This window comes from Camarhynchus parvulus, chromosome 17 (assembly GCF_901933205.1).
Source record: "Camarhynchus parvulus chromosome 17, STF_HiC, whole genome shotgun sequence".
Taxonomy (NCBI): Eukaryota; Metazoa; Chordata; class Aves; order Passeriformes; family Thraupidae; genus Camarhynchus; species Camarhynchus parvulus.
In genome coordinates this window covers 7,699,417-7,723,727 of record NC_044587.1, presented here as the reverse complement: position 1 = coordinate 7,723,727, position 24,311 = coordinate 7,699,417, and the positions used below count along the sequence as shown (strand labels likewise).

At 50.9% G+C, this 24,311-nt stretch overlaps 1 protein-coding gene across 1 annotated transcript in view; it reads right to left on the bottom strand.

The window, feature by feature from the left end:
• The window catches only part of ASTN2 (astrotactin 2), a 353,207-nt gene that overhangs the window by 126,535 nt on the left and 202,361 nt on the right, over positions 1–24,311 (bottom strand). The window contains exon 13 of the mRNA XM_030961750.1: positions 21,275–21,463. Coding sequence (XP_030817610.1) covers positions 21,275–21,463 — 189 coding nt within the window. The remainder of the gene's footprint in view (positions 1–21,274; positions 21,464–24,311) is intronic.

The window sequence follows — 24,311 nt, the reverse complement described above, 5'->3', positions numbered from 1 at the left end:
TTCATGTGGACAGTGACCAAGCTCTGCTGGGGCTCCCCAGGCACCATCATCACCTCTACATTTTTCACCCCCCTTCCCAGTGACTCACTCTCCAAAAGGCAGGAAAAGTCTGTTTTACAGACAGACACAAAAATCCCCACTCTCGTGTACAGCTCACTGTACAATTTTACCACACATGCAGGATCTTTTCTAACCTTGGCAGGTAAAACATTGTATAATAGGCCCCTAATGAATTGTTTCTAGAACAAGGGTAGCAGGGAAATGGTTTGAAATGGTGAACAGCCAGGTCTCTGGGAGACCAGCCTCCCCTGGTAAGCAAAATGCCTCGCGCCTGCGCCGAGGAAACAGGAGGGGGGATTTTAAATATTGATCTTAGAGCCAAAATATAGGCCAGGAGGCTTTGCATCCTCCAGGTGTGGAGACAAAAGGGCAGCAGAGCAGAAGAAAGGGAGGTTCCTGCAAAATCAGGTCAGCCCCAGGAGCTTGGGGGAGGTTCAGACTGGCACAGCCTGCCCCAGCTGCATTTTTTTGTAATATATTTTCCTTTAAAGAGCAGCTGATTTCACTCACCTTCCCTGGTTTTACCCCCTGTAGCCTGTCCTTGGGGGGATGTTCCATCATCCTGTGGTCATCTCCCAACTGGGGACACCCTGGCCACCTCCATGGGTCCCAGCACAGCGAGATGCTGATTTCAGGGAACACTTCCCTGGGATCCTCCCACTGCTCTGGGGCCAAGATGTGGCCACTGCAACCTGCACCAGAGGTGAGCAGGGAGCCACAGCCCTGTGCAACCAGGCTGGGGATGTTCCCAGCCCCAAGGCAGGACAGGAGCACTTGAAGGTAGGGACACATGAGTGGGGCACAGGAAGTGTTCACAGCCACACTGGATGGGTCTTTAAGCACTGTGCTCTAGTGTAAGGTGTTCCTGCCCATGGCAGGAAGGTTGAAGCAATCTTTAAGATCCCTTCCAACCCAAACTATTCCATGATTCCCTGGCTGCACAGGCAGCCTGCCTCATGCTACACCCCCGTTTCAGAGCCACCAGCAGCTGAATGCATCTCAGGAGCATCACTTTCTGCACTGCCTCAGTGCAAAAAATAAAAAAGGGCTGTATTTTTCTGAGGGGAAAAGCCTCTCACTCACAGCATGCTCACAAATCTCCAATTGATCCCGCTGGGCATGGGATCCCCATGGTGGAATGTTCTGCTGCTCTGAGCCCTTTGCTGTCACAGCAATTCCAAATGGGGAGCTGCAATTACTGCCGGAGCTGGGAGCCGTGTGGGTGGTGGGAAACTGGGCTGCAAAATAAAGCAAGTTGGTAGGGAACAGGGGGAGAGGCATGTTGGTGTCTCTGCTGCTCTGCCTCAGCAGAGAAGGGAAAACATCAGCGCTGCCAAATCCCAAAGCCATGGAGAAGAGTGATGGAAAAGCAGGATGCACTGAGCCTGCCTGCCATCCTGGGAGTGGGACTGTCCCTGTCCTGTCAGGTCAGCTCCCCATCCTGCACCAGGATGAGCACAGGGGCCAGGAGGGTCATGCCTGCCCAGCCCCATGTCCCACCTCTGAGGAGAGCAGGATTTCCAGGAGGAGGCTGGTGGAACCTTCCCAAGTGCTGTCCCACAGGAGGCGACAGACCTGGTATGTCCCAAGGGACACAAAGAGATGGCATGGCAGGTGCCAGAAGCTCATGTCCATGCACCCTGCACCCTGACATGGGGCAGAGGAGACACAAAGAGGCAGCATCTCCTCCTGCCCCACCTGAGCCATCTCAGCAGCACCCTCCTGTCACAGACACATTTTATGAAAAATCCTTTCTTTAGGTTTTTTTCTCTTGAGAAGCTGAGAGACCTCAAGAACAAAATGTAAATATTAATTATCTGCTGCTGTGGAATGCAACAGGTGGATCTGTGATTGGTCTCATGTGGTTGTTTCTAATTAATGGCCAATGACAGTCCAGCTGTCCGGACTCTCTGTCTGAGCCACAAACCTTTGTTATTCATTGTTTCTTTTTCTATTCTTAGCTAGCCTTCTGATGAAATCCTTTCTTCTATTCTTTTAGTATAGTTTTAATAGAATATATATCATAAAATAATAAATCAAGCCTTCTGAACCATGGAGTCAGATCCTCGTCTCTTCCCTCATCCTCGGACACACCATCACACCCACCCATGCCATGAGCTGTCCCTGGGCATGTCCCAGCTCATCCATGAGGCAGGAAGACCCAGGGGATGGTGACCCATGCCTGGGCAGCTCAGGAGGGAGAAGCTGAGGCATGAGGGGACCCACAGACAGCAGCTGCTGCCTCTATGAGAAGGCATTTACTGAACAGCCACGTTCTGCAGGACCACTCTTGTTATCCTTTTGTTCAGCTGTTCCACACTCAAAAGGCCAAGGGAAAAAAAAAGAGCAAGAGGGAGCCAAGGAGTGGGCATGTGCCACAATGTGCCTCCATCATGGGAGGGAGCAGCAGGGCAAGGCAGGACTTCAGGAGCACTTCCATGATGTATTCTTGCTACCAGCCCTTCCTGCATCTCTTCCAGCTCTCCCCAGGCCCTGCTCCCTGCCATCCCAAGGCAGGGATGAGCCAAAGCCATGCAGGGGGAGCACCCACTGGGCAGAGGGTCTGGGCACAGCACTGTCCCTCTGCAGAGTCCTCACAGGGTGCTGATGGGGACACTGCAGGCAGGGCACAGGGCTGCTGGGGTGTGCCCAGGGCACAGCACTCCATGGGCTGGCAGCTGGCAGAGGGCTGCAGCTCCTTCTTCCACGGGGCCTTCCAAAGAACCCCGTGGCTTGCACGCTGCTCACTGTGGAGGCACAAAAGAGTTCCTGCCAGACTTTTATTCCTCTCTGGAAGCCGTGATCAAAGCCACAGGGCTCTGGGCAAGGGGCAGGGACACGGGTGAGGGCAGGGACGTGACAGCAGCCCTGTGCATGTGTTGTCACACGTGCCTCCAGCTGGGGCACTGCCGAGCCACCCTGCAGGTGCAGGGCCAGGTGTGGGGTCACAGGGTTATTGCAGTGGGACCAGGCAGGATGCAGACAAACCTGGCAGCCCCACAACATCCTCCTGTGTCTCTTGTTCTGCCCCTGGCATCTCCCCAGTGGAACAGCTGCCCAGGACTCACGGCAGCAGTGAGCAGGCAGCTCTCTCCAGCGCGATGCACACGGAATCCACTCCCCAGCACTCTCCTGGTGGGGATCTGAGCATCTCCCAAGGCATTTTGCAGATACTGAGCCATTACACAAGGAAATGCAGCTTCTCCCAGCAGCATCTGACCCAGAGCACGTGCCTGCCTTGGAGGGAACTGAGTCCATACAAACGAGCCTGATGCTGGGAAAGATCAAATGGCCAAAGGCTTTAGCGAGCTCGGATACTGGGCTGAGGAGGAAGGCAGCTGCCTGGATTAAACTGACTTCAGAATCCTGGCTCTGATGGACACTTGGTGTATCCTCAGCTGAGCCCTACAATGCACCCATTGCCTGGGTGACACAGACAGCTGGGAGCAGCTCCACACCTCGGGGTGCTGCTGGGGTGACAGCAATCAGCACTGCTCAGGTACCAGGAGCAGGGCTCAGGCAGCACGAGCCTGCTGTGCCACTGCTCTCCTGTCACCAGATGCACAATCCAGCTGTGTTTTTGGGGACTGTGACCTTTCATAGCACAGCCAAGGTCGTGCAGCAGAGCTGTGGTGCAGCTCTGGGCTGCGTCGCTGCGCTCTGCAGTGCTGGCAGCAGCTCACACAGCCCGTGGGAAACCTCCAGGAAGGACCAGAAAAGGCAAGGTGGTGTTTGTGGGGAGCAGGAGAGCTCAGTGCAAGCCCTGGGGAGGAGCTGGACTGCTGTGGCCTTCCAGGACTGAGCCATGGCTGCTGGATTCTGCTCCAGGGCACGGTTCTGCTGGCCCTGGGGCACCATGTCTCCTTGCTGAGATGCTCCAAGCCAGAGCCAAGCTGGCAGTGGGATTTTGGCCTGCAGCAGGCAAAGATCAGCTGGTGGCTGACATGCATTTCATTTTCCTGTTAGCAGCACCTCTGGGTGAAGGAGCAGCTTCTCCTCTTTGGCTCAGTCAGCTGTGGCTCCCTCCCCTGGCACTCTGCTCCCACAGGACACGGCCCTGAGGATGCAAACCAACCCTTCCCTGCAGCTGCACAACTCCCACTGCACAAATTCCAAGCATGATGGAGCTCCCTGCCTCCACCCAGCACTGACAGGGGATGCACACCCTGCACCACCTGGGCAAATACATTCATGAAGGGGTAAATATATAAATGTTATATATAAAGTGACCCCACAAGTGATTAGCTTATGCCCTGAAGCGTGAGATTTAATTACCCTTATCTGAGCCAGCACAGCTACAAATGTTAATCACATTATCATCCAGCAAGCTTATGTTCAGCAAAGTGACTACTCCTTTCTGCTATGCAAGCCTGAGAGGACGCCTGCTCTGGCAAAGAATTAGTTATTAATCTCACTTCTTTCTGTGCCACAATGGCTCAGGGAGAACACGATGGATTGGAGGTTATTTAGTGCCAGCTTTTCACCCACATTTCCCTTGGAGAAGCTGCCTGCTGGGGTGGCTGCAAGATCAGCAGAGCCCAGCCTGACACGGGGACATTGAGAAATAGCTTCCTTTTAGCTTGTCATCACCAAAAAAAAAAAAAAAATTGATCTGGAGTCACTGGGAAACAGAAAAGAGGGTGTCCTGTTGCCACAGCCACTTAGGAGAAGGTAAGCACACTGTAAATCTGCCCCAGCATGTCTCCATGACCTCAGGCACTGGTGAATTATAAAGGTTTAATGCAAACCCTGTGAAGCAGCACTTACTTACTCCAAATTTACTGAGCATTAATTTCAGCGAGGCCCCACTCCTGTAGAACAAGGCAGGATAAAAGAGGAGAGACCAGCTGGATTTAGCCAAGTTCAGGAGCCCCTTCAGTTCCCCAGCTCTCAGCCTTAACCACAGCTTGCAATGAAGTGTGGTTGGACCAGGCTGCAGGGGAAAAGGAGAGCACCAATTTCATCCCTGATGCTGTGCATAGGACCTGTGAGAAGTAGCCACTCACTTTTCATAGTTTAGGAAGGTTTATTAAACCTTATCAAAAATACAACAGAAGACTGAATAAAGCAAAAAGGTTACGGGCGCCGGGAGCAAAAGATTTTCCCCGCCATGTGCTCAGCCCCCTCACAATGGAGGTTTTCCCTTTTTAACCCTTTAACCCCTCCCAAAGTTCTGTCCATCAACCCCTTCTTCACTGCCCAGTGGTGGAGATCTCCTCCTCAAATCCTGACTGCAGCTCAGGTGTTCCACAGTGACAAGCCAGCTCTCCCAGCTGTCCCTTGATAACCACACGAGGGGGTAAAACATAACTATAAACCTATAAAACTTTTCTTAACCTATATACATGGTATTTGTCTGTTAATTGTGAGAGTCAATCATGGCATTGCTCATCTGTCACAGACCTGTCCCTGTGTCCCCCTTCAGGGCCAGCAATAACCAGCCTGACAGTGTCCAATAGCTGCCTTACCCCCTGGCTCAGGGAGAATTAGCATTTAAATTGAGGTGCTTCAGGAGGTGAATCACACCAGCCATCCCTGGTGCTGCTGGGCTGGTGTGAGGTGTCTGCATGGCTGCTGCTCAGCACCATCCCCTCCACACAGCCCCAGGCTGAGCCCCCAAACCCTCCATGGGGCTGGGAGCTCCCACCAGCATTGGGCTCTGTGGAGGTGTTTGTAGGGGTCTTAGGATGAGGGAAGAGATGGGAATGTTGACTCCATGTTTCAGAAGGCTGATTTATTATTTTATGATATATAGTATATTAAAACTATACTAAAAGAATAGAAGAAAGGATTTCATCAGAAGGCTAGCTAAGAATAGAAAAGGAATGATAACAAAGGCTTGTGACTGACTGAGACAGTCCAGACAGCTGGGCTGTGACTGGCCATTAATTAGAAACAACCACATGAGACCAATCACAGATGCACCTGTTGCATTCCACAGCAGCAGATAATCAATGTTTACATTTTGTTCCTGAGGCCTCTCGGCTTCTCAGGAGAAAAAATCCTAAGGAAAGGATTTTCCATAAAAGATATCTGTGACAGTGCTCTGCCACCATGACCTGATCTTCCCACAGAGCATCTCCCAACATCCCCCAGACACCACAGCCCTCCTCGGGGCCACACAGGCCCAGCAATGCCACTGAGCACTGAAGGGAGCTCAGCCAGTGGTGCCCATCACTGTGGCACTGAGAGTGAACATGAGGTTCATCAATCACCTCCATGGATATAATGTGCATCCCCTCCTGAAGCCATTTCTAAAGGAAACACAAAGGAATTCACTCTGAGAGATGGAGAAGCTGTGAACAACAGTCAGAAACACCTGTGGCTGGAGAAAAGCAAAAGAATCACAGACTCACAGATTTGTGATTCCAACAGGGCTGGAATGGACTTTAAAACTCATCCTATTCCACCCCCTGCCATGGGCAGGGACACCTCCCACTGTCCCAGGTTGCTCCAGGCCCTGTCCAGCCTGGCCTTGGACATTCCCAAAGATCCAAGGGCAGCCTCAGCTGCTCTGGGCACCCTGTGCCAGGGCCTCACACCCTCACAGGGGTTCAGCAGCCTTGTCCTGAGCCTAGAACCTGGTAGCAGGAGCACCATGACACATCTGGCCTGTGTGCCATCCCTCCTTAAGAAGAAGGTCTGGGCAATACCCAACACCTGTGGGTGGAGAGAAATCTGCCCATCTGCAAGGGGCTGGAGCTGCTCAGAGCCTGCCAGCAGGACCCATGTCTTGTTCCATGGATCTGCTCTTCAGGGTGTCTCCCTGCATTAGCTTTGGCACCACTGACAGCCAAAGGCTCTGGCCTTGTCAGCTTCCATAAATCCAGCAACTTCCAGCTCTTGATGGCTCAATGGAGAACATAACAGCCAGACCTCCTGGAGCAGCTCACGGAGCTCCTGCCCACCAGGCTGTGGCCACTGCGGGGTGACCTGGGCACAGCTTCCCTATGGGAACCATTTGTTCAAGCTGAGAGAGCTGGAGCCAGGCTGGACACGTCCTGTGAGTGCAGATTGCAGCGCTGAGCTGAGCCCAGGCTGTGGATGCTCTCCCACAGGTTGTTTGGGTGCTGTTTGCAATCCTTCCCCAAGTGCTGCTTTCCTTGGCATTGTGTGTGAGGAGACAACAAATGCAAAACTCCCACTGACTCCAGAGGAGCCAGGACTACCCACTGAGGCTTCCCAAAGATGCTGTGCCTGACTTGATCCAGTTCCTCTGGGACTTGGGCACAGCAGCCCCCGCTTTCCAGGGAAACTCACACCCCAGCTGTGGTGCCCTGGGAAGCACAAGCACAGCCTTTTAAAATTAATATTTGCCTTTCCAATGTAAATTCAGACCCAGCTCTCCACTCAGCACACACATCCACTCTCTTTAACAATTTGAGATCTTAAACATTTCTTTTTTTTCCCCTCTCCTAAGCTTCATTGTTAACCTTTAAGATGAAGATAAGGCATAAAGGTTTGGAAAGGAATCAGGAGGGACCTTGGAGATGAGCCAGGAGCAGTGTTAATACTGGGCTGCACATCATATCTCTTCAGTTCTTCTCTCCCCCCAGGGTGACTCGGACTGCTCTTGACTACCACCATGGTATTACAAACTCTAATGAGGTTTGGAAAATAAGAAACCCACTGTGGCGTGGGAGAAACTAATAGAAATTGTTTTGTCTTCTCTCTATTAGTCATTAGAAGCAGAAGAAAAACAGCCACAGGCAATGGCAGGGCTGCAATACCACCACACATTTCATATGCTGGCACTCTGACAATGTCATTTCAGCACAGTTATTGCTCCCACTTCCCCTCCACACCAGACCTCCCGTACACCAGTGTGGGCTCCAGCTGTGCCAGCATCCCTGTGCCACCATCCCGAGCCCAGGGTGACCCCAGTGCCTGCCCAGGGTGCCCATGCAGGGTGCTTGGCCGGCCCATGGCTCTGCCAGCATGGACCATCACCAGACAGGTGTTCCCAAGGGACAGGGACAGACAGTGCCCAGGCAGGGGATGATTCCACCAGCAGCAGCAGAACACATGGAGAATTAGCTGGGATTTGTGACTGCAGCTGCAGAGCTGCATTTCTGTGTGTGAACTTAATTACAGAACCACAAAACTATGCACAGGGTGAGGTGACAGCACCTGCAGTGACCTCACCTCTGCCACCCTCCCAGGGAACTGTGGTGCCAGGAGCCAATGGTGCCAGGAGCCAAGCCCCAGTCCTGGGCTCAGCGAGGTGCCTGGAGCACTTCCCACGTCCCTTCCCTCCTCCCAGCTCTGTGGCCATCGTGCCCTGGGTGCCTGATGGCTGCCCATGGGCACAGATGATGACAAGTGGCAGTGCTGGCACACCCTCCAGATGTTTGCCCATGGGCACAGACGACAAGTGGCAGTGCTGTCACATGCTCCAGATGTTTGCCTGCTGCCCACGGGCACAGATGTAGAGTGGCAGCATTCCCTGCAAGGCTGGGGCCAGGCACACAGACTGCTCTGCCTGTGCTGGGGAAAAGGAACTGGCACCGGCACCTCGAGCTTTCATCTCCAGGGAGGTGTCATTGAAGGCAGCAGCACACGGGACACTCCTCCTGCAGCCCAGGCAGGGCACCACAGCAGCAAAGAGCATCTCTGGGGCACAGGGAGGAGGGTGAGGGATGCTAGGCCTGTCCCCACCCCCTGCTCCAGCTTTCCTCTGCACAGAGCCACCAGCATCCAAACCAGGCCACACTGCCCAGGGACCAGGTGCAGAGGAAGATTTAGGGGGTCTGGATTGTTGCAGACATCTTTTATGAAAAATCCTTTCCTTAGGATTTTTCCTCCTGAGAAGATGAGAGGCCTCAGGAACAAAGCATAAACATTGATTATCTGCTGCTGTGGAATGCAACAGGTGAATCTTTGATTAGCCCATGTTAGATGTTTGTAATTAATGGCCAATCACAGCCCAGCTGGCTCAGACAGAGAGCCTGAGCCACAAGCCTTTGTTATCATTCTTTCCTATTCTATTCTTAGCTAGCCTTCTGATGAAATCCTTTCTTCTATTCTTTTAGCATAGTTTTAATGTAATATATATCATAAAATAATAAACTAGCCTTCTGAAACATGGAGTCAGATCCTCGTCTCTGCCCTCATCCAAGAGCCCCTGTGAACACGGTCACACTGGATTATGGCACAGGGCTCCCAGCAGAGCTTGTCCACCACTTTTGGGACACTGGGAACAACTGATGGGGCCCAATCCCAAAGCCAGCACTTGCTTCCAGGTTTATGCAGTCATGAGCTACAGGCAGAGCAGCAAATCCTCCACCTCTGGAGAGGACACTTGGGATGGGAAAGAGGAGGACAGGATTTTCTGCTGCACTGAGGACTGCATCCAAGCCCTGCTGCTACCTCAGGAGCAGGTATGGCTTGGCAGCTGGCATAGCTGTGCAGCGCTCAGATGTCCCCACGCTGGTGACTGTTCCTGACTGCATTGCCTGGAGCAAGGATTCGCATTGCTAAGTCAATGTCAGGCTGATTTAGTCCTTGGATGGGGAATCTCCATCAACCAGTGCTTGCACTAGCAGGGAAGAGCAGTGACGGGCTGCTGGATGTCAGCCTTGTCCCTGGAGGTGACACTGAAGGAGCCCCATGGTGTGAGCAGCAGGAACCCACAGCCCAGCTAATGGGGACCAGCACAGTGCCCGTACAATGATGCAAAAATGCTGCTATCACACCCTAAAGTCACAATTTACTGCCTCAAACCCTCCTGTCTCACTCTCCCCTTGCTTTTCAGCTGAACATAAGCTGTATTTTCATGTGTCCTGAGTGGGTACAGAGCTCCCGTGGCCCAGGAGCAGCTGCAGCTCTTGTGAGACGAGGAAGGAAGGAAGAAGCAGCAATTCCTCTCTGCAAGGCTATAAAGTCCATAAGGACCCCCTGGGATGGAAGGTACTCCATAAATCTGAGCTGTTATTATAAAACCAATCTCCACCACATCTCTTAATAATGCAGATTAACTGTGCAGTACCAGCACTATAATTAATATCATAAAAGTCAGAGACGGGAAAGGCCAGTGAGGCCATCCCATGGAGAGCTCCCCACAGCACAGGGAAAGGGGAAAACTCCTCAGTGCCACCAGAGCCTGGGGTAGTGAAGGTGGGCTCGGCAGTGCTGGGCACCATGAAGGGAGCAGTGACAAGAGGAGGTGGCACATGGATCACCACATCTCTGCCAAAGCCAGGAGGGGAGCAGAGCCCAGCTCTTGGTTCTGCAAGTACCCAGTGCCAACCCCTCATCCCTCCCCTCCTGTCCATACAACCAGGGGATTATTTAGGTTGGAGAAGACCTTTCAGGTGAGTCAAACCATTAATGCAGCACTGCCAAGGCCACCACTAAACCATGTCCCCAGGTGTGACAGCCACATGCCTTTGAATCCCTCCAAGGATGGTGTAACTTCACTGCTGACCTGAGCAATCTGTGCCAGGGCTTGACACCACTTTTGGTGAAGAAATTTTTCAAATATCCAGTATAAACATCACCTGGGGCAACCTGAGACTGTTTCATCACATCCTATTGCTTGTCACTCCTTCAACCTCCTTTTCTCCAGGCTCAACACCCCCAGCTTCCTCACGGACTTGTGCTCCAGAACCTTCCCCAGCTCCATTCCCTTCTCTGGACACTCTTCAGCACCTCAGTGTCCTTTTTGTGAGGGGCCCAGAACGGAGCCCAGCATCTGAGGTGCCCTTTGCCAGTACAGAGTACACAGGGACAATCACTGCCCTGGTCCCTCTGACCACACTATTGCTGGTACAAGCCAAGGTGCCACTTCTGGGTCACTGCTGGCCTCTCTGCCAAATCCTTATGGGTGTCACCATCAACTTTTCACCAGGTGGACTCAGAAGACCTCAGGGAACCCCCTGACAGATGAGTGGGGACATGAGTGTGGAATGACCATGGCAGGGCAGGCAGAGCCTGTGTCCCACCTTCCCAAGGTGTCCCCCTGGTTTTTTAAGATTTTCTAAGCCTTCTGATGTTAACATTCTTGTAGTGAACTTTCTCATACACTTTCTGTAAATAATTCACTGTTTTGCATTCCTTTATAGAAGAAGAGAAAGTTGATAAACTGTTAGTTTGACCAGTGTCATTAGAGAAATAACACTGTCACCCTCCAATCCGCTGTCACTTTTAGAAAACTATAAATGTTAGAGTCAGAAAATAAACTTCCCTTTTTCTTCACCTTAAAACCAGCAGTGTGTGCTTGTGTTCTTTCGTGCCCTGTAGTGACACCCAAGGGATGAGTATTCCCCCACACCCTGCACCTCCCATCCCACCAGGAGCTCCCACAGCCAGGAGACACAGCCCTGCCATACACACACAGCAGCATTCCCAGGCTCAGATCCCCCTGCCCAGGGACCAGCACTGCTCCTCACCGCCTCCCAACACACAGACCAAGCCCCAGGCCACTCTCCTTTCCTCCACATCCCTCTCCCATCTTCCTCCTGTCCTTTGTGCTGCCCATGCATGGCCCTGGCATTGGGGCAGCAGGCAGGGCAGGTGAGGGGCTGGGAACACAAATCCTATGAGGAATGTTTGAAGGAGCTGGGGCTGTTTATCCTGGAGAAGAGGAGATTTAGAGGTGACCTTATTGCTCTCTACACCTTCCTGAAGGGAGGTTGCACACAGGTGGGGTCGGTCTCCGACAGAACAAGAGGACACAGTCTCAAGCTATGGCAGGGAAGGTGCAGGTTGGATATTAGGAAAAAGTTTTTCACTGAAAGAATAATAAAGTACTGGAATGCTCTTCCCAGGGAGGGGGTAGAATCACCATCTCTGGAAGTGTTTAAAAAAAGACTGGACATGGCACTTGGTGCTATGGTTTAGTTTGTCGCAGACATCTTTTATGAAAAATCCTTTCCTTAGGATTTTTCCTCCTGAGAAGCTGAGAGGCCTCAAAAACAAAATGTAAACAATGGTTATCTGCTGCTGTGGAATGCAACAGGTGCATCTGTGATTGGCCCATGTTGTTGTCTTTAATTAATGGCCAATCACAGTCAGCTGGCTCGGACTCTCTGTCTGAGACACAAACCTTTGTTATCATTCTTTCTTTTTCTATTCTTAGCTAGCCTTCTGATGAAATTCTTTCTTCTATTCTTTTAGTATAGTTTTAATGTAATAAATATCATAAAATAATAAATCAGCCTGCTAAAACATGGAGTCAGATCCTCATCTCTTCCCTCATCCTCAGACCCCTGTGAACACGGTCACATCTAGATGAGGCATAGCTTGGACTCGATGATCTCAGAGGTCTCTTCCAACCTCATTATTCTGTAATTCTGTGATTTTGTGACTCTGTGACGCAGCCCTCCCTGGCACAGCCCTGCTGCTGCTGTGTGGCAGCTCCGTGGTGAGTGCTGTGGGATCAGCTGTGGGAATGCAAATCTGCGCTTCCCCCGCCGCAGCAGCGCTAACAGGATAATGAATATTTTCATCAGCTGCAGAGAATACAAACATCTGTGCAGGCTGGGGGAGTGGGGAGCAGGGCTGGGGGGGAGGAACAGCTCCCTGGCATCCCTCACTGCAGGGGCAGCAGCTCCACTGCCAGGGAAGGGAAAGTTCTGCTCCCTGAGCCAGGAGAAGCCCGTGGATGACATTCCCTCAGCCCCAGCGGGTGCTGGCACTGGCTCTGACAGCAGTGCCTTGGCTCTGGACTGTGCTGCTGTCTGTCAGAGCCTTCCACCCCTGTCCACACCTCCCACAGTCCCAGGCTGCTCCCAGCCCTGCCCAGCCTGGCCTTGGGCACTGCCAGGGATCCAGGGGCAGCCACAGCTGCTCTGAGCACCCTCCCCACCCTCTGATTGAGTAACTTCTTCCTCGTCTAAATCTCACAATCATGGATGTACAATTGGTTTTGGGCTCTGTGCGCAGGGCAGATTCCACTATGGCCATTCCTCTTCCTCCCTCTCCCTGGGGCTGAGGCACATGCAGAGAGCAGTGGGGCTCTCACAGGCAATGACCCAACAGCAGAGGCTGATTCTCTGTGAGGTTATCCTGCTACCTGCACAGACAGGAATGGAATGGAGCAGCTCAGAGGTGCATCCAGAGCTGAGATGGTGCAGCAGGAGGCTGCTGCACTGGCCATGTCCATGTTCACCAAGGATGTGATGGATCATTTCCTAAATTCTACTGCAGCTGGTGCAGAACCACTCGGAGAACTCCAGTGTTTGAACAGCCTCTGTTACAAAGCGTCTCTTCCACCCTGGGCCCCTGCATTGTCTGACACCACATCTGCTTTTGTAGAATTAAAAAAATGCTCCCAACCTGCTGCAGAAGCACTTGGCTGCAGACTGGGCAACACCAGCTCAAAGCCACACAATCTGTCATCCTTTTTGGTGGCATGAGAGCTGTGAAATGGAAAGGGATGCAACAGCAACCTGACTGATGGAATGCTGTGCTAATTGCATTAGTCATTTGTACACTGGATTGGAAAAAAAAAACTTCACTGCTGAGCCTGGCCAGTGAAGATTTGCTCAAAATACAGTGTGTGTCTGTGGGCTCTGAAACATCCCATAGCAGATCCCACCTTCACAGGGCTGCTGAACTCCTCATAACCCCTTAGCTGCTACTCAGGACCACAGCATGAGGCGTTAGCCTGGCTTGGAAAGACATCATTGCCTCCAACTAGCATGTCTGAGGCTTCAAAGTTGTGAAGAGGTAATAGAACTGCAGCAACAAACAATAAAAAGATGAATGAAATGGAAGGCAGCCACTGGAAAAGAGCTCCATCCATTATCCTGGCCTGAAGGGTAATAGGTAAACAAGGCACTGGTGCACGGGCTGGTGCTGGGCTCAGGAATAATAAACAGCACAATTATAACTCCTGTGCTTGGAGGTTTCAAAGAGAGGGAGGAAAATAGGGGGGGGCAGGAAGGGTGTTAATGTAACCACTTACAGATATGATATTTGTGTTGCTGGGGGGAAGCAGGATGTGAGCTCCAAGCCAGGGGCACCAGCAAAGCCCCTGCATGCTCTCCCACCCAGGTGTGATGCTGAGCCCCCATCCCAGTGCCTGGCAGCACCCAGGGGTGGGAGTGGTGTCTTATATATCAAGAGTTCTATTATCATTATAGTGCAAGGATTCCATATCACCAGAGTCCTGTACCTCCTCTTAGCACTGACTCTTTATGGTCCTTGCAGGAACCATCCTCTGACTCCAGATCCCACCAACCCACACTTTTATACCACTTGTTCTTATTGGCCACAGCTGTGGCCTGTTAACATCAGGCCTGCTCCTAATCTTTAGTAATTGGTCCAGCCGCAACTCGTTGGGGGATAAGATCGCATTCTGTGCCACCTTCATTTACCCATCCTGTATCCCCCTACATGGGAGGGCACCAGGTGAACAGGGGATGGGGGGAGATGTTCCCCAGACAGCTCTGGCAGGGATGGCACTGAGCTCCAGCTCACCTTGCTGATTTATTGAGGGATGGGAAGCATCGAGGGGAAGAAGAGACAGATTTAAAATGAACTGGCCAAACTCCTCATCAATATTATGAGAATTTCCCACATCATCTTAGTGACCTGACAGCACAAAGGGAACTGTGTGGAGGCAGAGCCTACAGGAAGCAGCTGGGGCAGTGGCCATCCCTCCCTGCAGCACCCCTGGCACCTCAGCACCCCCTCCAACCTGCTCCCCTCCCTTCCCCAAGGCTGCAAAGAAGCAGCAGCCCTGTTTTATAAATGGGAATGGGGGGAACAGCATCCTCCAGGGCCTGAGTTGCAGAGGGAAGGTCTCGGAAGGTTGCAGTTTATTGCAGCCCCAAGACACGTGAAAAGTCTCTGTTTCGGCCCGCACGTTCGAAGAATGAGTCAGAGCTCTTCAGTTCTCGGTCTCAGAGTTGTTTATTGTATCTTATCTATAAAAATGTTTCTCCTGTCCAGCTGAGGCCCATCCAGCAGGACAGTCCAGGCCCTCTGCCTGCCCCCAGGGTGGTGTTATCTCTTTATACTACAAACTACGTATAACATGTTTACACTTAATTCCCAATACCTATCACCTATGTTAGACAGTGCACTTCTACCCTAAACCAATCCAAAAGTGCCAACATCACAGCAGAAGACAGAGGTAGAAAAGAAGAAAGGCTGGATGTGCCCAAGTCCCTCCATCTTGTCCCCAAAACCCCTATTCTAAAAAACCCCAAATCTACTTTTTCACCTAGTGATAATTTTATTATTACACTACTTAAATTTCTGTGGCTTTCAGGTCTTCATACAAAGCTGTTAATTTGTTCCAGGGGTCATAATCAAACCCCCAGGTGTTCTGGGCTGTGTGCCAGGGTCTCTGAGGCCCCTGGTGGGGTCCTGGAAACTCTGGACACCCAGAGGGATGCACTGAGTTCCCACAGGAAGGGTGACTCCAATTTGCAGGAAGGTGCTTGGCGTGGCCCAGCCCTGGGTCCTCCACAGCCATCCTCCCTGGAGAAGGAGGATGGAAACCACTTGGTGCTCAGCAGGGAGGGAGCACCAACATGAATGCTCTCCCTGCCTCCTGCCACCAAACCATTCTGGCTCCTCACCACCCCAGAACTCCCTGGACTTGCTGCATCTCTGCTGGGAGGAATCCAGCAGGGGCTGTGTGGGTGTTGCTGTGTCCTCCTGGGGCTTTGCCAGGCTGGAGCAACAGCCAGGATGAGAGGCAGAGGTAGGGATGGCAAGGGGAGACAGCTGCTCCCAGCTGCCATGCACTGCCCTGACATCCCATTTGCCATGCAGCAATAATCCAGCAAGTAAAGCTGGCTCCACGGGCAGTATTTTGGGATTTCTCCATATTAATGGCATAAAGGCAACAGTCTGAAACTGCAAACAGCTTTTAAACAAAAAATATCTATTCCCTCATGGCAAAGAGACAACACAAAAACAGATAAAGAATGAGCAAACAACCCATTTGGAAAATAATTCCTCAGTGATTTGGGAACAGCACAGGGCTCAGGCTCTGCCCCACCGTGAGGCAACGGGGGGAAAATCACTCTAATCTGGTCTTTAGTGAGCTGCATCCATTGCTGAGCCTCCCAGCTGGACCAGGAGGTGTGACTGGAATAGATCAGCTCCAATCCCATCTACTTATTAACCTCACAGAGCCAACAGGAAAAATCGTTTTGAGGAGAGGAAAGGGGTGCCCAGAAGAAGATGGCTCTGGATGTGCTTTTGGCTCAGCAGTGCAAGGACCAAGGGAGGCGTCTGGTGAGTGATGGAAGATCCCTCTTCCATCCCCTCCCAAAGTGCCCACGAGGGACTGCACAGGAGAAGCATCACTGCAGGAGTGCTTTGATTGAAATCCTTGAAATAGGGCAGCAGCAATGATGGTGCACTCCTCTGAGCAGGAACCTTGATGCTGGCATGTCCAACAGAGCAGCTGAGCAGCCCAAGCTCCACACAAGCCATCAGGGGTTATTAAATCATCTCAGTACAGGAGAAGCTGCCCCCAGAGCTCCTAACTGCTGGAGCAGAGCTGCAGGGATGCTGTGGAGCTCACATCCTGCTGGGCTGTGGCTGCATTGGCACTGAGGGATGGGGAAAAGGGTCCTTGGCACCAGCACAAAGGGCCATGTGAGCAGAGCCAGGCTCTAGGCAGCGCAATGAGGTGTTCTGTGGGAACCCAGGACATCCCTCTGGCTGTCCAGGACACCAGGACCCCTGACAGGGGGCTCAGAGACCCTGGCACAGAGCCCAGAACACCTGTGGGTTTGATTATGACCTGTGGAGCAAATTACCAACCTTAGATGAAGATCAGCAAGCCACAACAGTTTAGGTAGAATAATAGTGAAGTTATCACGGGGTGGAAAAGTAGATTTTGGGGTTTTTAGAATGGGGATTCAGGGGGCAAGATTGAGGGATTTGGGTGTGTCCAGCCTTTCTCCTTCTTCTTCTTGGCCTCCATCTTCTGCTGTGCTGGTGGCACTTTTGGATTGGTTTAGAGTAGAAGCTCACTGTCTAACACAGGTGATAGGTATTGGGAAGTTACTGTAAATATTGTACATGTAGTTTTTAGTATAAAGACATAACACTGCCCTGGGGGCAGGCAGAGTGCCTGGAACTGCCCTGCTGGATGGACCTTGGCTGGACAGGAGAAAATTTTTTATAGATAAGGAACAATAAACAACCTTGAGAGCGAGAAATGAAGAGCTCTGACTCCTTCTTCAAGCGCCGGGCTGGAAAAAAAGACTTTTAACATTTCTCAGAGTCACTCTGACAAACTAAAGATCCTGACAGTGTTCCATCAGTGCTGGGTGCGTGTGGAGCACGTGTGGAGCACTCAGCAGGAACCAGGCTGGCTGCTGCCCAGCCCTGCTGGGGCACACTGGCCTCAGCAGCCAGAATCTGCTTCCTCCACCCATCCCCTGGGTGTTGCCATCTCCTCAGCCACACAGCTGAAGTCTTTGGATAAATGCCTGAGCCCCTAGGATAGAATGACATCTATTAAAGGGGAAACACAAAATCTGAAGCAGCACTGACTGCAACCACACGTTGTTCTGAGGCCTCCCAAGCTGTGCTGCATCTTCACATCCATCAGTGCTCTGCATCCTGAAGGTACCCAGTGCACATCCCCAGCCTTTCCAGCTGGTCAGATACCAAAGAGCCATCACTGCTACACCTGATCCATCCCACTGGTGTGCTCAGCATGGCCAGGAGGTGCCAAGACGATGGACCTCCTGCTTGGAGGAGTGCACCATGGCATCACTGCTGCTGCTGCCTTATTGCAAGGATTAAATCAAAGCACTCCTCTGCTCAGTGATGCCCAGCAATGGGAGCAGAAAGAGGTGATGGGCAGAAACTGCTGCCCAGGCAGTTCCATCTGAACATGAGGAAGAACTTCACTGTCCAGTGAGCAAGCACTGGAGCAGATTGCCCAGAGCTGCCTGTAATCCTGCGCCCTGTGCTCCAGTTGTACCAGATAACCCAAAGTGGTTCCTTCCATGGAACCTGGCCCATTCTGCAGCCACTCTAATTAATCAGTGCTGCAGCACCTTAGGAGGCAAAGAGATGCCCCCTGACCCCCAGGGGATGGAAATTCTGCAGTAACTGATAAGTGTTGCCGGGACCAGGGTGTGCAAGGCAGCTTTTCCCAGCACAAAGGCTCCCTCCCAACCCCATGCTGACATGCCTGGCAGATTGAGAATATCCTATTTATTAAAGACACTGAAGATGTGGCGACATGGGAAGCAGACACCATTCAAAAGATTGTCACATCTGCATAGCTAAAGGATCCCAGCAGTCGTAAATCCCTCTAAAATACTCAGCCCCTTGTTCTGATAGCAGGTTCTTGCTCCTACTTCACAGAGACAGGCTTTTAATCCCTAGTATTAGGCAGCTTCCTGCTATGTTTCAAATGCACCAAATTAAGGGCTTCTCTAACAGCTGGTGTCTTAATGCTCAGAGAGGTTCTTGAATATCTATGAAAATCAGAGGCAAATTACATCTTTTAGTTAATAATTTCTTCTCCATTAACCTCCTTCTCTTCCCTTGTTAAGGGATGATGTAATGGTGCTTCTACAGCGTGACCTGCCAGCACCCCTGGCAGCCTGGCCCTGGGGGAGGACACTGCATGAGGAGCCCTTCTCATCACCGCCTGCTGCTTTTGGAGCCTCACTCAGATGGGAAAAGGGCAGCTGTGCTGACCTTCCAGGCAGCTGGAAGCAATTCTGGAGCACAATGTGCTGCGAGCTCTTCATGGCGCGGCACAGCCTGCAGCACGTGGGCAGCTTGGCAGGACGCTCCTGTTCCAGACCCGCTTCCTCCTGTAATGTTGTCTTATACATTACAACAGTTCTGTTATCATTGGATATTGTCTTATATATCAAGAGTTCTTTTATCATTATGGTGCAAGGGTTCTGTGTCCTCAGAGTTTCATACTTCCCCAATGTTTCTCCCAGGCAGCTCCTCAGAGCACTGCCTGTTCCTGGTCCTTGCAGCAGCCATCTCACTTCTCTGACTCCTGTTCCCACCAATCCACTCTTTTATGCCACTAGTTCTTATTGCCTGCAGGTGTTGCCTGTTATCATGGCCTGCTCCTAATCTTTAGTAATAGGGTCCAGCTGCAATTCGTTGGGGGGATAAGATTACATTCTACATTACCCATACTGTGTCCTCCTACATCCTCCTGCCCCTCACTGCTACTAACTTAACATATAATAACAAAACAATTACAATTATAAACATATTAGACACAAGCACAAACATGACAGTTACTTCTGATGTATTTTAGCCTGAAAAAATAAAAATTAATAACACCTTTAAGCTCCCTCACAAAGATTAAAAGAACTACCTTATACTTACGAAGTAAACATATAATTCTCACTACAAAACCAGAAAACAAAACTGCAACTATTCATCCCTTCATTATACAAAACCCATCACAATGTAAAGGAAAAAAATCTCATCTCAATAGAGAACAAAAATAAAGGTACATTTTTTGTTAAAGTCACAAAAGCACTCACAACCCTAAAATTAACCTAGAAAACAAACAATCTAATATAAATAAACCAGTAACCCCTAAAAAAAATTAAGTACTCTCAAAAAATTAGTAAAAAACATTTACAAAAAAGCCACACTAACAACAAACGATCCATAGAATTCTCCAGTGTTCATCATTCAGAAAAAAAAAAACCCTCTAATTTTTAAAATAATTCTAATTCTGGGACTAAAGAGACTGAAACCCAGCAGGTTGTACAATGAACTTGGCTGTCACTGCACACTGCACTGGGAAAAGCTTCTCCCCACTGCACACCCCAGCAGGAGTGGTGCCAGCCCTGGGAAGGAGGGCTAAAACTCCTTTTGTGGCCACAAAACCCATCAGGCAGAGCCCCAGGGAGTTCCTCCTGGCCCCTGAAGGTGCCATCCCAACAGCTCAGGTGTGTTTATTCCAAGGGCAGCCCCAGCAGCAACTGCTCCTGGTCCAGCCCAGGCCTGCCCAGAGCTGCCATCCTCAGGATGCCCTCAGAGGGGGAAGATTTGAAGAATCCATGTGCCCCAGGATAAACCAGCCCCAGAGACAACCCTTGAGTGCTTTCCACATGGAATTCAGCCCTGAGAACAGGGGATACACTTGCTACCTGGAAGGAACAAAGCATCCCTTAGATCCATCAGCTCATGGAAAACTTCATCTCTGCAGCCCTGGCTCTGCTCTGATGATTCCACTGGCAATTCTGATGTGAGGGAGAGAAAGCAAAGAGGAGTCTGCTGGGAAAATTGCCTTTGTGTCCTGTCAGCTCTCACTCCCAGCAAAAGCTTCTGCTGATGCAGCTTGCAATGCCTCTGTCATCAAGAGAGTAGAAGGCCAGAGCTCAGCTCGAATCCACAGCCTGGGAGGTTTTGGTCAGCTGGGCAAAAACACTTGGAAAAACTCAGTGGGCAGCAGGGATGAGGACCCAGAGGTCCAGCTGAAATCAGAGCAATGAGGTGTTGGTGCCTGAACAGGAAATAAAGAGGTTCTGGGCAGGGAGAGCTGTGTCTGAGTGAGGTGTGGGCTGGAGCCTCTCCTGACTGTGATTAGTGCTGCTGCTGCTTCAAACCTCACAGAGCCACCCTGGCTTACACCTGATCAAAACACAGCTGCACTCAGAAGATCTGAAAATAAATAACTAAATAACACACTTGGCAGCCCTGAATTGAGCAAGCTCTCCTCTGTGAGCCCTGCAAGGTGAAGGCATTCACCTTCAGCTCATTTACATGATTTACCATGCCATCTCCACAGCTCCTCCCAGTGCTGTGATGGGGACACTGAATGAAACCAGCTGGCACTGGCTGAAAACACAGCAAAGGAAATGCTCTTTCACACCACACACAATCAAACAGGTCATTGCTGCAGGATATCATGGAGATAGAAGATATCAGTGCTCAGAAAGAGATGAGGCAACACTCACAGCAAAGGGAATGCTCTGTCACACTACACATAACCAGTTTGTTGTTGCAGGATATCATGGAGATGGAAGACATCAGTGGTCAGAAAGAGATGAGGCAGCACTCCTCAGAAAGGCCCAACTGGATTTGTCCCACCCTGACAGGACACAGAGCAGCCCAGGAGGCTCCTGTGCTGCTGCCAGAGGGAAGGATGAGCAGGAAGGAAAGCCATGGATGCTCCTTATCCTCTTGCTCTCTTCCCCTCATGAGCAAATCAGAGATGTTGGCTCTGTCCCACTGGACCTCAGTCCCATCTCCCCACCCTGATACTCCCAAAACTCAGAGCAGAACCAGGACATACCTGAAGGTCATCTGGAACACCTGGCCTTGGTTGACGTGCTGGCTCCTGTTGTTGTAGCCGTGCAGCATCTCCCCAAACAAGGTGTCATTGAACTTGGCATCTGCCTTCAGGCACTTGGGGCCCTCACAGATGTCAGACAGCATCAGGCAGGACTTCCCATCTGGGGCCAGCTTGTACTCCTCCACACACCTGTGGGGCACCACAGGCCATGTGAGATGAGCCAAGCACGGAGCAACCCAGCCCAGGAGCCTCTGCCAGCCCAGCCAAACACCACCAACACCTGCAGCACTTGTCTGGACATGTGAAGGGTCACAGAGCACGGATCCTCTGCTCTGGCTGGGTTGGGTGACAAGTGAATGGGGCTTGGCTCCCAACTCCCCTCCCTGCTCCAGCACCATGGTCCATCTGCCTGCAGTGAGGTTGGGGGAGGCTTGGAGCACCCTGGGCTGAGGGAAGGTGGAAAAAGAGGAGCTTTCAGGTCCCTTCCAACCTAAACCAGTCCACGATTCCATGCTGTCCTGCCTGGAGCTGTCCCCTGTGCTGGAGAGCAGAGCTGACCCTGCTGCATGTCTGCTGCTTGGGTACAAACATTCCCCAGCTCCTGCCCCTTCTTCCACCTAGAAATATCCTCCTGCAAGGAAACAGCTCCAGCCTGGCTGCTCCTCTGCTCTCTGATCCCGCTTTCAAGCCTATTCTGAGTAATATTCATATGTTCATCTTCAACTGGCAGGAAGGGAAACTGAGGCAGGCAGCAGGGATGTGATTTAACTGCACACACTGGAGACCTTGGTGGAATCTTTTGCCTCTCCTCCTCTTCCAACAGCCTTTTTGTCAGGTCCCACCACCTTGGGCAACCTCTGTTTCCTCTCTGCTCCTTCCTCCCCACAGCCCCAGCGCTGTGACACCAACCCCACCTCTACCCAGGCTTGCTTCCCTCTCCCCTTTACTGCATTTTACTGCAAGCAGAACTCCCACCTGTCTGTCACACTTTTCCTTGCCTGTTCCCAAAGCACAGCTCAGCCTTGAAAAGGGATTATGAAAAAAGAAGGGGAAAAAAAAAACCAAACAAAAATGAACAAACAAAAACAAACAAACAAAAACAAACAAACAAAAAAAAAACAGGGAAAGAGTCTCTGTCCTTGAGGAGGCAAGGCTGAAATGCAGATTTGTGTGGGTGGAGACCATGGAATGTCCCAAGATTTTCTAGACCCTCCCCACAAAGGGTCCTGGTGCCCACAAGAATTTCTAACCCCTTCTGAGGAATTTCTAACCCCTTCTGCAGGCACGGAGCAGAAAATGGGCTCTGTTTTGGTGACTCAGTCACTCTGCGCTGCTAAATAACAATAAAAAAAAAAAAAAAAACCAAAAACAACAAAGCAGCAAAAATGGGATAAATAAAGGAGAAACTGGCACAGGCAGAGCTCCCCGGGCTGCTCTTCCCAGCAGTCAGAGCTGTGTGAGGTCTTTGCTGCACCTGCAGGCATCGGGACTTGACGGATGCACCTCAGAGTTACTGCTGGCAATTCACTCCTCTTCTTGCTTGTGGGCATTTTCTTTCCTAAAGGGCTTTTTTTTTCCCCCCCTTTCTTCATCCTAATCTGTCACACTGGGACATGGAGTAAGTTCCTGAGTGTGCCTGAGAGTGTGAGCCAGCCGTGGGGCTGGGGCAGGCGATGGATGGCTGCAGCTGTGCAGCATAGAGCCAGATCATCACTGAGCTCCTTTTAGAGCACGCTGCAGCCAGGGAGATTTTCCTGAGAGAAAATGTTAAACTGTGTAGGATTATAAGATCCCGGCCAAAATCAGGGATGAAAGTCTATTTTTAAGGGAGGCACAAGGGAGGACAAAAAAAAAGTAAATTTTAAAAGTAGTATTTTTGAAACAAATCCTACACCTTCCCCTCCAACACACAATGTACAATTTTTGGGTCCCTTCACAGTGAGTCACAGATCACACTGTACTGTCACACAGTGGGGGAGAGAAGGAAGGTGCATCTGCTCACACTGCTCCTCACACTTCCCTCAGGAGAACCAGGTGCCTCCATTCCCTGCAGGAAATCAGCTCCATCAGCAGCCTTTTTCTTGGACACTCAGCTCCAGGCTGGGCTGGGATGGGTGGCACAGGAGGTGGCAGGGATGGAAATTCATAGAATTCACAGAATGACCGGGTTGGAAGAGACCTTCAAGACCATTGAGTCCAACCCAGCCCCAACCCCTCAACTCACCCCTGGCACCCAGTGCCACATCCAGGCTTTGTTAAACACACCCAGGGATGGGGACTCCACCACCTCCCTGGGCAGCCATTCCAGAACTTTATCACCCTTCCTGTAAAAAACTTTTTCCTAAACTCCAACCTAAGGGAAACCTTGACATAGTTTGGGATGAGATGAGATGAATGAAAGTCATGCGGTAATTCCCACAGGAATTACTGGAACATCATGGAAAAGACACGAATTTTTGATTATATGCAAAGACAGAAGCAGTATTTTGGGGCTCATAATTTATCCATCCTTTTAGCAAATTGTAATGAGGAATTAAAAGTTTTAGCTCAGGCTTTGAGGCCACCATTGGTAATTCCCAAGAATACTCCAATGGCCAAGGCTACTGCTCTACCAGCACACACCACAGAGCAATACAAGATCAGATCATGCCAATATGAGATCAGCAGGTGTTGTTTGAACGTGCAGATATGGAAACTGCTGGTTTTTGGATAAAGGACATTGGCTGTGATCAACCACAGATAACCTGCAGCTTGAAGCATAGACAATATAGACTATAAAACAATAATTATAGGAAGGGGTTGCTCATTGAGTATAGACAATAGTACAAGCATAGACAATATAGACTATAAAACAATAATTATAGGAAGGGGTTGCTCATTGAGGAGCCTTGGAGGGGACTGACTGTGGAAGAGGTTTTACAGGGGCTTCTGAGAGCCAGAGAGAAGTTTGATCAGAGGATCCACGTTCACCCCTGGAAGAATTTCCTACCAAGGTTGTTGACACAGAAACCAAGAAAGAAAGAAGGATAAAAAAGAG